This window comes from Microchirus variegatus, assembly GCF_963457635.1.
Source record: "Microchirus variegatus genome assembly, chromosome: 5".
Classification (NCBI taxonomy): domain Eukaryota; kingdom Metazoa; phylum Chordata; class Actinopteri; order Pleuronectiformes; family Soleidae; genus Microchirus; species Microchirus variegatus.
The window spans coordinates 16,802,471-16,815,921 of NC_139806.1; the positions used below are offsets into that span (position 1 = coordinate 16,802,471).

A 13,451-nucleotide genomic window follows, 5' to 3' on the forward strand; every position below is an offset into this window, starting at 1 on the left:
GTTTTGTGTTTCGTCTCAAAATAAACACTTAAAGTGACCCAATGTTGGCTCTTCTACCTGTTCTTTACGTAGCTGGTAATCTGAATTTGGTAATCCTGAAAAGTGTGTATGTGGATCAGGGTGATCTAATCCAATGTTGCTTTGAAATTTAGGATAAACTGCCTGTACTGTAGTTGTGAAAGTCATTGTAAATGAGAATGTTGTTTGTCTCTGGTGACCTGACCATCTCCACCTTTTCCCGCTGCCCTCAAATGATAAGTGTTATGATGAGGGATGGACCTTTTTGCTGCTTTTAGATGAGGAATACAATAAATATATACAGTGAAGTATGTTATAGCTTTTTTTTTGTTGCTTTTTTTTAATACTAAAGTAACTGTCTGTACAACTGTATTGTAGCACGTGAGTGAATATATTTAAAACATTTACTGTCAAACACTTCTGTTTAAAGACGTTGTTTCCTTCATGCCTGTCGTATTCCTTATTGTGCAGTAAATAGTTGTTGTACAGATGGAATCTGGGTAATTCCCTCTTACAGACTCTCCAAACAAACAACGTTTTATCAAAGGAAATACTTCCTCTTATCATTGCTGCAATGCTGATTTGAGTCTCTGACTCACATTCACGGGTGGGTGCCATCTAGTGGCCAGAAGCTGTTTGCCTTTTCCTTTTTTTTTTTAAACAGGGAGCTCTTGGGATCAGTTTTTCCATGTGGTCTGTCATGTGGTATGCAACTTGAAACGGAAGGAATCCAAGAGTAAAGCAGGAGTAATGTCGGTGTAAGCACATTTTTAATGCAAGATCTCAACATTTGGAGAATAGGAATAAAATCATTATGCATGGCTGCAGTTTCGAATTAAGACAAACAATCAGAACTTTATGTCAGACTTACTGATCTCACCGCATGAGATGGGATTTACAAAGACAACTGTTTGATGAACCATTAAGAAAGTGGACTGATAAATAAACAGATGCACAAACACACACACACACACACCATGGAACAAGTATGTTTCTCATCCTCCTGTTTTGGGCCTGAAGGAGTTGGGAGCCATGGCAACCAAATACCAAAGGGAGAAAAATCTGCCTGGCCAAGCTCCATCCTTCTGGCAGTTGTGCTCAAACTCTTGAATCCCATGACAAAAACAACATTCCTCATCTAAGTGATAGTCTTCAAGGAATTCCTGTTCAACAGAGGCATTTCTCAGCGCACATACTTCATTGTATTGAAACCATCTGGTGCAACGTGTGAATGTGAATTCTTCGGCAGAGCCACACAGAGACAGACCATCTCTGTAGTGCACATGTTTGCATTTTTTCCGCAGCTTCGCGTACTGTGTGTACACTCGTTTGCTGTGATGAGACAGTGTTTCTGTGTAGTTTGTGGTTTTATGTGAGATTGTCTACAACACTGCTGTTCCCTTGGGGTGTAAAAACACGTAAATCACATGAAGGTGAAAGAACAGGCTTACAGTGGTGAAGTGATGGCAAAGTGTATTTACTGCAGTTTGAATAGAAACTCCCTATTACCTTGGCTTCTTATGATTTAAAAGTAAACTACGTGCAGTAATAAAGATGCTGGAACATTTTTGTTGGCTCTTGTGCAGGATCATAATAAAACAGGGTTTACTGTAGCCTTTGAGAGCCCATCATGCATGTGTGCAGGTCTGTCCTACTGTCACTGGTAACATCCTTGTGAGTCTGGAAGAGTTCGAGAAATGTTGTTGAAAGCCCACTGCAAGATGCCGTCAATGGAGCTCTGCTGAGAAACAAAGGGCAGAGAGAGAGAAAAAAAACAACATGAAACACAAGAATCAATCCAGACCATCATATGGTAACATGTGTCTGACACACTAAATGATATCAGCACAGTTAGAGCAACAATCGTTACTACCCTCGACATTTATTTGTCTTAAAGGTCCAAAGTAACGACGGAGATGAAATTATTCCCATTTGGCAGAAATGGAATATATAAAAAAGAGAGCTCTGTATATGTATATAAGGAGTGGGTCTTCTCTAGAGAATAGTTCTTTGTCTGTTTGACTGGCAACTTGTCCAGGGTGTCCTATGCCTATCACCCTATGTCAGCTAGGATTGGCACAGCACCCCCCCATGTGGAGGATAAAGCGGTAGAAGATGGATGGATGGATGGATGGATGGATGGATGGATGGGTGGATGGATGTTTTCTCTAAGTGTTGAACCACCACCAAGTTTTTAAGGTTCGTTTTAACGAAGGCCACCAGAGGTCAGCCTGTGCTTGGAAGGGAAGGCTGAGGTGAGAGCTGCAACATGCATGTTGTTGTAATTTCCTACACATTATATCATTAACTGCCATTACATGGAGACTAAGAAACACACATTATCATACATTTAAGGTCCAGTATTTAATAATTAGTGATCTAAAGGTGAGATTGCACTCTACCCTTCCCTTTCCTAAGTGCATCTGGGAACTCCACTGGCCTTAACATGATCAGCCTGTGCTTTAAAACCCATGCTCTGGCTGGTTTGTCTATTTGGACTGTTGTATAAAGGCTTTTGCTGATTAAGGCTATAATTAAGGCTACAAAAAACCACCCATTCATTCATCCATCTGACATAGGGCAAAAGGGGGGGTAGACCCCTGTCGCCAGTCCATCACAGGGACACTTATAGAGATAAACAAACATCCACTACAAACACTCACACCTACAGTCAATTTTACAGTGTCCAATTGACCTAATCCTCATCATATTGCATGTTTTTGGACTGTGGGAGGAAACAAGAGACCCTGGAGAAAACCCACACACACACACAGGGAGAACTTACAAACAAAACACTTTTTGTACACATATAAAACATATTTATGAGCAGTATATTCCATTGCACATTACACATCACTGCAGCAGAGAGAAACTTAAACCTCTGTGCACGTCAGGCAACACAATACACCACGCTATGACACATCACTCTATCACACATTGTTTGGTCATTAGGGTTCCCCCGTGTCTGAAATGCATGGCCACAATGAGTGTATGAGTGTCTACATCTGTAACTGAGTTATACACTCACATCTGCCAGGATGGAGTCCAGCTCGTCCTTATGGAGGATGGGCTCAGGAACTGAAGAGCTGTGATCATGACTGAGTGTGTTCGGACCCACTGGGGTGACCTGCACACAAACACATACACACACACACACACACTTGAAGGGATAAGGTACACTCTTAGAAATAAAAGTGCTAAGTAGAAAAAAAAGAACCCTTTGAAAACCTTTTATTCAGGAAAGGGTTTTTCAGAAGCAAATGGTTCAAGCTCTTGTAGAAGGACCCTTTTGGAACCCTCATCTCTAAGAGTGTAGTATAGTAAGGAAGTATGGTTGAATTAGGTATTGAGTGATTGTAAACACAGCAGGAATTCCTTTGTTTGGGTTTAGTGACACACACTTCCACATACAAGGCAGCAGTAGATTGGAACCTGCTGGGTTCCGGAGAGCTAAAAATGCTTATTTTCTCTATGGACTTTGGTGCATGACAGTAAAAAGTGTAGCAGCGGCAGACTGGGACGTGCACTGCAAAATCATCTCTGACTGTGTTTCAGTATCTCAACCTCAATTTAAAAAAAAAAAATTAAGATTTATAGATTCTTTTTGTACAGAATGTGCAAACCTGTAGGCCTCTTGATTCAGACTCTTTTTCTGCAGAGCTGGTCCAGGATCTGGAGCAGGATAAGCAGATGGATCTTCCTCTAATGCACACACACACACACACAGTAAGTGACTTAGACTATCCTCTACAGCGTGTAATGTTACATTCAATCAATATGCAATTTCTAACACTCAAGAGGATTGTGGAGGAAAAGACACTTTCCTAAGACAACTTAAACAGATTACACAGGCTCCTCGTGTAATACTATACAAATGAACCAATAGGATCCAGTAACCAATCATCTATCTATCTATCTATCTATCTATCTATCTATCTATCTATCTATCTATCTATCTATCTATCTATCTATCTATCTATCTATCTATCTATCTATCTATCTATCTATCTATCTATCTGTCTATCTGTCTGTCTGTCTGTCTGTCTGTCTGTCTGTCTGTCTGTCTGTCTATCTATCTATCTATCTATCTATCTATCTATCTATCTATCTATCTATCTATCTATCTATATAAATATATATAAGGAGGCATCACTGAACCAGATTTACAGTATTATTTACATGCATGTGGGAGGTAAACTTTGATATTTTTAAACGATTTCTAAAATTGCTTCATTACAAGTCGACTGTATATGGTTTAAAAAAGAGAAACGTGTGGATGTCTTACTTGGAGAAGAGGCAGTGCACATGGAAACGCTCAAAACACTGGAGGCATTGAGTCAAGTCTCCTCCTCCGAGGCGACAGACGCCGCACACTTCTCTCACGCTGAGCTGATTCACACCTGAGCTCTTCAAAACACGTTTAACACATTCAGAAATAAATACAAAAATGGGTTATGATCTAAACATTATGTTGCAGGTAGATGAAGTACAGGCTGAGCAGAGCACAGCATCATCAGGTGTTTACTTGGTTTCTGGCAGTGGGATGATTCTTAGACGCTGCAGAGATACTTGTGAGGGAAGAGGACGACAGCGAGGGGTAGAAGGACGCGTCTACGATGGAGTTGGTGGTTGTTTGTTGAGGCTGGGCCATGAGTGACTGTAACACATTAGTGTTGTGTGTTCATCAGTGTTCCTTCAGTTCTTGTAAAAGCTTTTCAGACACGCAAGAAATTACATGTTCTTTGAGGTAAATTTGGGATTATGTGTATTTACACCACAATTTGTACAATTCAAGAAGCTTGTAATCCCTTTACTGATGTACTCAGTGAGTTATATATCACTTATAATATTCAAAGTTAGTTATTCTCATAAAGTAATGCTTGATTTAGCATTAGGAGCCGATGTAAACGTCCTGATCTAATGTTGACCCTCACTTGTAAAGGCAGCTGCGGTTCCTCTCTTTTCACTCTGTTCTCACAGCACAGCTCACACTGCCACGTGCCACTGCAGATTAGAAGTTTTAATTTGAGAGGAAAAACGAACAAACATGAATACAGACATACATTGATATGGACAGATGTACGTGCACTACCGTTCAAAAGTTTGGGGTCACTTAGAAATATCCTTATTTTTGAAGGAAAATCTTTTTTTTTAACTGAATATAGCATTAAATGAATCAGAAATACATTCTATACATTGTTAAACTACTATTCTAGCCTCAAACGTCTGTTTTTTAATGGAATATGTACATAGGTGTATAGAGGCCCATTTCCAGCAACCATCTCTCCAGTGTTCTAATGGTACATTGTGTTTGCGTTAGAAGGCTATTGGATGATTAGAAAACCATTGTGCAATGATGTTAGCACAGCTGAAAACAGTTTTGCTGGTTCTTTATCGAAAGCAAAGCTTGAAGGGCAAAATTATTATTTTAAATAAAAATCATTATTTCTAATCTTGTCAATGTCTTGACTATATTTTCTATTCATTTTGCAACTCTTTTGATGAATAAAAGTGTAAGTTTTAATGGAAAACACAAAAAACTTGTATAGGTGACCCCAAACTTTTGAACAGTAGTGTATATGAATATTTTTCACCTTGGTATGGACATGAGTGGAGGGTCAAGGCAGGTCAGATGAAAAGCTCGAGGGCAAATATCACAACAGATCAGCTCTCCTCCATCCTTACATACAGTACACTCATCATCATTAAAATGGCCCTAAACACACACACACACACATACATGTGTGACATACAGTGTAAGGCACATGCAGACTGTGTATCATGAAGAATGAGCTGTACCGTGCCTGTGGTTGTCGCCACCTTGTGGATAAAAGTGGACACAGGCGCTGAGCTCGCCTCCTCTAATGGACCTTGTGAGTACAAATCTCCACCGATGCTGATGCACTTCCTGGCACTCCCTGTTGATGTCTTCAGTTCTGATAATCAGACAAAAGGTTAATGTCAGACAGTTTCATCAATATTTGTGAGAGATGGACTTTACTTACCATCTGAGCCAAACACCTGCTTGATGTGGATCTTCTCTCTAGGTTTGTGGATAATTGACAGCTCAGTGGAGGAGGAGGACAGGACGACTCCCCTCTGGACTGAGGAGGACACTGCCTGCACACCTGCAGCACAAATGTAGTCAAATGTTTATGTGATATCAAAGACTTCTGTAAGTGGATGCATTTATTGATTAAACTGTATTTAAAATTACTATTTCCAGATTGTAGCTGAGGTGCTGGAGCTTCACTCTTCACTCTGTACAACTTCACTTTACCCCCTGAAGTGAAAAGAGAAAGATGTCACAATAATGATTTAATGCACGATAATAAAAATGTAAAAGTTTCATTCTCAGTGACCAAGTTGTCTTTGAATGTTTCTTTCCCCTTTTCTCTCGTCTTAATCTGGAAACACAAAGAACGTTTTTAAGGGAAACTATAAAGAACACAGCTCACTTTAAACTCCCCTAACCCTTAAGGTTAATTACTGTTTTATGATAATAATAATAATTTCTTCTTTCTTCACCCCATAAACTCCATCCCCAGAAAATTGTATCCAAATACATGTATTACTTTTTACATTTTGAGGTAAACGAGGCTGAAAACATAACCTGGACCGTCACTTGTCTTTGCGTGATACTGTGAGAACTTTCTCTCCTCGTGGCTCCTCTTCTTCATGTGAGGACTTTTGTCACAGCCAAAAGATTTCTTCTCATTTCTCGAACCTGTAGCATCCTTTTCTGTAAAAAAAAAAAAAATTAATAAAAAAGAGTAAGCAGAGATAAACATACTATAGATTGAAGACTGTTATCCAGGGAATATCAATTATTTCAAAGTCTGTCATAAAAGCTGCTGTTTAACTGTTATTAGACTAATTAGAATGAATTATTAGAATTTTTTATCAACACAATTACATACACAAATACAATAAAGAACTAAAACATGAAAAGTAACATTTATCTTATTTGCAATAAGTTTAACAAAGATGTAGAAGAATTGCACAAACGTTATTCCACAAATGAGCGTCTGGTTTTATCACCTGATCAATACGTACTTGAGTGCAGGTGAGTGACCAGAGTCTGCAGCTTGGGGTAGCTGTCCAGGTTATAGTCTTTGGTCACGTTGCTCCAGAAAGCCTGCACAGTGGATCTGCTCTGCTCGAGGACACAGGACAGGAGTGAGTACATGGCCTTGTGGATCCCCTCACTGCTCTGCTTCTCTAAAGTGTCCTGCAGAACCACACAAACAGCAGAAGTGTGTAAACACGAGTGTAGCATCTTTTTTTTTTTTTTAAGGCTTTGTGCATTTTCCTTTGCTCACCTTAAGCATTTGGTCAGTGATGATGTTTTTGTCTGCCAGACCGTAGACGAGAGGGAAAGGGTCATCCACAGCCATAGCAATGTCGGTTCTCAGCTCCCTCAGTAGGGAGCGAAGGTTTTTGTCCCTGAAAGCCTCTACTCTGGACATGATCAGCTTTGTCAATGAGATGCAGAGTGACGCAGACCTGAGATCATAGATATGCTGTGTTGGATAGAAGAGGTGTGTCTTATTGTCTGGGAAAAACACATGATACAGTTGTGGAGTAAAGTGATTTTTTCCAAATTAGCAGTAAGGAAATGAGTGATAATTAAAGTTCATTGCGTGTACTTGTACCTGTATGTTTGAGATGTAAGCAACAATTAACTAATCTGTAAATCAACCTTTGCTGGAAGTACACTTGATCTTGTTCCTGCCCCTTTAAGACGTCCTGAAGGCAATTAGGTGTGGAATTATGGGAAATGAAGTGTATGGTCTTGTTTACAGAATGATGTTTAAATTTATATATAACTGTCAAGTTACCGTGCATATACATCTTTTTGGAAACTTAGAATCTGTATTCACCATCAGTTCACATAGTGTTTGATTCAAATGACACCAATACTGTGCTGTATGTGCAATACTTGACTGGCTGAGACTTTAAGACTCCCCACACTCAAGTTCTCACCCGTGAGGAACATCTAAGAAGGCCAACCCCTCCAACTCTATTCTCTGCTGACTTCATCTGTCGACTCCAGCAGCACAAACTGCCTCTGCCCGCCTGATGAAAAACCCTTCGAGATCATGTGACGTGCTGTCAGTCCAGGGGAATACCTGTCCTCTCTCATTAGCAGAGTGAGTGACAGCGGCAGTGACAGTGACAGTTTTCTTCTTAAAAGGTTATTTCCACCTCAACTTCCCCTGAACTATCAGGTTTGCAGACATTCAGTTCAGCATTAGTATCAGTCTGACTTTGCAACACTGTTTTCTCACTGAATGAATAGATTATCTTATAAACCTGTCTATAAGATAAGTAACTATCCAAGTATAAAAAGTATAATTGATTACTGTAGATTTGGCTTAATGCTGCATTAGTTGACCACAAAACTTAAAAAATAATAATAATGATAATAGCCTTTGTCTCTATTTATATCCTAGTTCAAACTCATATTTTTAGATCAGGCTATTTATGGTTCTAGTTCTATTTATTTACACTAGAAACTGAACTGAAGAAGCATTTTTGATGAGAGGCGAACAATCTGTATCTGAGCTCAAGCAAGTCCAACCGCCTGTAGCTACACATCTATACATATATAAAACAAGCAGATATGCATCGTACTACTGACACTAAACACCTATATCTTCAAAAAAAGAGGAATTAAACCTTTACAGGGACAAAACCATTGTCTGTTAATTCATGACATAATTTATCAAGGAAAACTAAACTGTAAAGTGGTTAAAGACACAAAACCCAGAATGTGTGAAATCTTACCAAAACCCTTCTTTATATTAAAAAATAAAATACATGATATGATCACTATACTTCATGGAAAGGAAAAACCAAGGTAAACATTTATTGGAGCAAACCATTTTGCTATACCCCGGTGAATGTTGATGGTTAGGAGAGTGAAGCCCTTTAATTTGTAATTTATTAATCATTAAACATTATTACAGTATTGATACTGGTGAACAAGGACCACTTCTACAGAGGGACGTTCACAACATACATATTACATTATTATATACAGTGCAGTGCATTACAGTGGATTGTTATATGTGTATTACCAGGGTGAAGGGACGGGGGAAGATTGGATGGAGAAAGGAGGAGAGGAGTGTTTTTCTTTGGGGTGGGGGGGGGAGGTGTGATAGTAAGTTGTCTTATTGTTACTTCTTCTTTTTTCCTTTTTTTTTTTAAACCACAGTACAGTTTGTTCTATAAAAGTTAAACCCATAGAGATAGAGTGCCACGTTTTCACAGCTACTGTTAAGTGAACCTACTAGAAGTCGACTCTTGTGGGAATATCAAATGAGATAACGTTTCGTCATGAGATGCTATAGAGAGATGCTATAAAACATTCTAAGATAATCGACCTGCGTCCAGAGAGCAGAGACCCTGGAGGGCAGGCCAAAAGTCAAAGATCAGATCAGCGTGCATGCGTGCTGCAGACATTCAGATGTGTTCGGCCTCCACCTTTTTCCTCCTTCTATCTTTAGGCATCATTTTTGGTGCTTTCCCATTTTATATATAAAAAATACAAAACTTAACAGCGAAAAGAACGTCATTGGTTGTCACGTTTTTTCTCCCCCTTTTCATTTTTCCCAAACTGTTATTTGTTAATTTGCATGTCAACGTTTTTTTTGTTTATCTGTTTGTTTGTTTTTTTTAATCTTCCCTTTTCTCCGCCAGTCACTTACATATTGACAAAGTATACAATATTTTACAACTGAACGAGACTGAGAGATAACATTTGATTTGTCCAATCAGATACAAGGCCCAGATCATCTTATATCCAATCAGAGAAGTCAACTGGAAGCTAACCAGTAGTAAGCAACACAACAAGCCTATGGTGTGAAGGGAGCTGTCCGATCGCAGCTCTGCATTAACATGAGCAGCCGCCCTCGGGGACGCTAGGCTCGGCCGGTTTGTCCAGCTTGATGTCGATCACTGAGGATTGTCAAGTTAGGGAAAAGACAAGTGTCTGAGAGAAGAAATATTAAAGATCTGCAATAAGATACAATAAAAATGTAAGACAAACACATCTCTTAAAATAGAGGCGAGGTGAATAGTGCTGTGCTTTATAATACAATTCATAACACTTTACTAAACACTCTGCTTACCAAGTTGCCCATATCAAGTCACACGGTTTTACTCATATGTGACATTGCTTTAAAAATGTATTTAATGAAATCAGCCATTTTTTTCCCTCACTGACATTATGATTATTGCAGAATATAACCTTTGTTGGAAACAAAAACTTAATTTCATTCATTTGTGGACAATATCCACATACTGACAGATGGATATTTAAGAATTATCACAGCCCCTTCAAGGCTTTAAAAGTACAAACTGCAGCATCACCATCGCCGAGTTGTCAACGTGTCATACTTTTTACGCATAAGCCTTTCCTTCTACAACATTAGTAATAGTTTAGTAAAAGGCTGTTCTCATGGAGGATTATACTAATACTTGTCAGATTAACTTTGGAAGCTGTAATGTAAAGACAAATGTAAGCAGGTTCTAAAATAAAATGAAAACTAATATAAAATAAAACAATTTAATATTATTTAATGAGATGCACATTTACTTCTACTTACTTACATTATGTCTCTTTTCAATCACTCCCTCTCCATTTTCCATCCAAAGCACATGTCCTTTCCCCATGCGGCCACAGAGGGGTGCTATACCTGTGCATCAACACAGTCTTCCAAGGCTCTGTGCATTTCTTCTTTATTAAGCAGAAGAAGATTTAATGGCCTGTGGCTCAGCAGACAGTAGTCTGGGCACTTGTGTTTGTAACGGTGCCAGCAACCACTAAGAGATTAAAAATAAGCTGCCTGTTTCTCTGCTGTTTGGCCGCATCAGAGCGCCAGAGTCACAGCTGCTGGAAAAGGATACTGCCTTCAGGGTTTGCATCGTCCAGGCTTTCCATCCCAGGTAGGGCTGCTGCAACTCGACGAAACAGCTGGAGAGGAGAGGAGGAGGGGAGGAGACAGTAAATTGAATAAATGTGTCCATAGGCTGCAGTACACTGATCTTTGATTTGAGATGATTTATTGGAGGTGGAAATGCAGTTAATTAGCAGTTTAACTCATTGCTATTTGTCGGATGGGAAACCTAAAAGATCAACATAATTTATCAGTCATTCCTATTCTATTCCAACTAAAGTAAGCTCTGCACATAATTCTGTATGTTAATAAAAATGCGAACATTCTCCAAAAATATAATTACAAAACATGTAACATTGAAAACAAAATGTACCATGTTTTTTTTGTATGTATATAACGACAGAAAAAGAAAAGTAAAGAGAGGCAGATAATTTCACTTGACCCGCAGCATCTCACTGCAGTAAATAGCTAATTTTAATGCTGTCAAGTGATTTTCTTTTCCTTTCGACATGTACACCAAGTACAACATTTTCCTAATCAGTACAGTACATGCAGCAAATAAAGCTCAGTCAGCTCGATAGTGCACACAGTCTACAACAGGAGTCATCGTTTGCCTACTTATATTTACACCTAAAGGTCCAATATGTAATATTTAGAAAGGTGTTTTAGCAGAAATTGAACAAACAACCCATAATATGTCCATATCAGTGTATAATATACACTATAAAGCAACACTGTTTGTTTTAGAACAAGCCTTATATAAGATAACAAAGAACATCCTTTCTGGTATGTGAAGGCCACCGTAGTTCACCGACCTGCTTAGAAAATGAAGGCGTGAGATGTCACTGATTCTTACACACTGGACCTTTTTGAAACGTTTTATCCGTCTCCATATATTAGTGACTCGATCACCTTGGAGACACGTGGAGACGGCAGAGGATCTCATGCACAAAAATGCTGTGAAATATGGAGAAACTGCAGGCATCACCTGTTTGACATTGGAGCCTGTTTTGGCACTTGTCTCGATGAACATGACGTTGAGCTCCTTGGCTCTCTGCTCGCCTTCCTCGATCGTGATTTGCCTGCAGGAAAAAAAAAAAAAACAGGCCACACTCTGCATCATGACGGTGAAGGCTAATTATTCATCATGTAGCTTTCAACAACATGTTCGCTTTCTGCTCCCTCGAAGAAAAAAAAACATCTCTGTGTCAACGACTAAATGATGTGCAGCTGAATTACTCACCTCTTCTCCTCCAGATCTGTTTTGTTGCCGACTAACATGATGATGACATCACTTCCCCTCTCTGTCCTGACATCATCAATCCATTTGCATGTCTGCTGGAATGAGTTCACATCTGTGGAGAACACAATTTCATTAAATAAGTACATTTCTACTGCATCTCTGTGCAGCTTAAAGTAAAGCAAGGTGGAATCCCTCCATGCACAAGGTAAGTTAGCATGTTGCTGCTCACTTGTAATGTCATAGACAACCACAGCCACAGTAGAATCTCGTATGTAGCTCGGGATGAGGCTCCTGAAACGCTCCTGTCCAGCTGTATCCCACAGCTGGAGTCTTACCTGCGCACACACACACACACACATCATACTGCATTATGCACTGTCGAGAAGTTAACTTTCAAAGAGATAAGCCAGTATCAGCTGGCGTGCAGGCTGACTGAACATAATATCCTGACAAAGACGCTGTATTAATGGCAGCTAAAGAAGCCAGGATGATCCACAGAACAGGATTTGACTTCACCCGGCTTAAAAAGTCAAAGAATCCCCACATTTTATTTTTTGCGTCTTATAAATAATCTTGGGGTAATCATGTTAGTCTATGAAGAGCGCAGTAAATCAAATCAAGGATTAGTCAAAACAGAGTGGAAACTATGTACAGGATACTGGCTGACTGCAAAGGTAGAAATTCATCTGTATGTGTTTACACGTGTGACGTTTCAAAGATAGTAAAGGTTTCCTACTGTTCGGTCTTCCAGGTACATGGTCTTTGATAGGAAGTCAATTCCAATGGTTGCCTGTGGAGGAGAAAGGAGGGACACACATCAGTGAAAGCTACAAGTCTCCTCTGTTGTGTCAAACAAAAAGAGAGAGATGTTAAATAAAAGCAAAACATAAAATGACAAACATTTTAATCAGTGTTATTGAGATTTGCCACAGGGGCTCAATCATTTAGACGTCTCGTCCAAATAAGGGAATGAATAATCTGCATTATTTTCTTTTTTTTGAAGTCTAACTTTATAATATACATTTATTATTATTATAATTATTATTATTTAGATGATTATAGTCAAAATAGGACACATTCATATACTGTTATATGGCTCGTCCCATTAATACATACATGCAAATCTAACATTTGAGGAAAGTGCTAAACCATTACACATTACATGAAATCATTAGCCGTCTCTAACCACCATCACTTATCATACAGAGTACGATATCATATCGAGCACTGAATTCTCCTGAGGTTTCAGGAAGTTTGACGATGTGCATCCGGTCTTACCTGATACG

The 13,451-nt window shown here is 39.1% G+C and overlaps 2 protein-coding genes across 2 annotated transcripts in view; both read right to left on the reverse strand.

Annotated features, from left to right (window-relative positions):
- Positions 1-1,675: 1,675 nt before the first annotated feature.
- On the reverse strand, positions 1,676-7,493 carry aire (autoimmune regulator; the record flags this gene model as incomplete). Its single annotated transcript, XM_083889570.1, has 13 exons — positions 7,341-7,493; positions 7,075-7,249; positions 6,632-6,760; positions 6,236-6,301; positions 6,024-6,146; positions 5,818-5,954; positions 5,613-5,734; positions 4,953-5,022; positions 4,544-4,675; positions 4,304-4,425; positions 3,642-3,720; positions 3,047-3,145; positions 1,676-1,759 (listed from the first exon to the last, which is right to left on the reverse strand). The coding sequence occupies exons 1-13, from the start codon at positions 7,485-7,487 to the stop codon at positions 1,676-1,678; spliced, it is 1,485 nt and encodes a 494-aa protein (XP_083745696.1). The 5' UTR covers positions 7,488-7,493.
- A 2,423-nt stretch (positions 7,494-9,916) lies between these two features.
- The window catches only part of rab6bb (RAB6B, member RAS oncogene family b), a gene marked incomplete at both ends in the record, with an annotated part of 5,568 nt that continues 2,033 nt past the window's right edge, over positions 9,917-13,451 (reverse strand). The window contains 7 exons of the mRNA XM_083890499.1: positions 9,917-9,981; positions 10,933-10,999; positions 11,911-12,004; positions 12,166-12,277; positions 12,395-12,500; positions 12,902-12,955; positions 13,444-13,451. The exon at positions 13,444-13,451 is cut by the window's right edge and continues 51 nt beyond it. Coding sequence (XP_083746625.1) covers positions 9,917-9,981; positions 10,933-10,999; positions 11,911-12,004; positions 12,166-12,277; positions 12,395-12,500; positions 12,902-12,955; positions 13,444-13,451 — 506 coding nt within the window. The remainder of the gene's footprint in view (positions 9,982-10,932; positions 11,000-11,910; positions 12,005-12,165; positions 12,278-12,394; positions 12,501-12,901; positions 12,956-13,443) is intronic.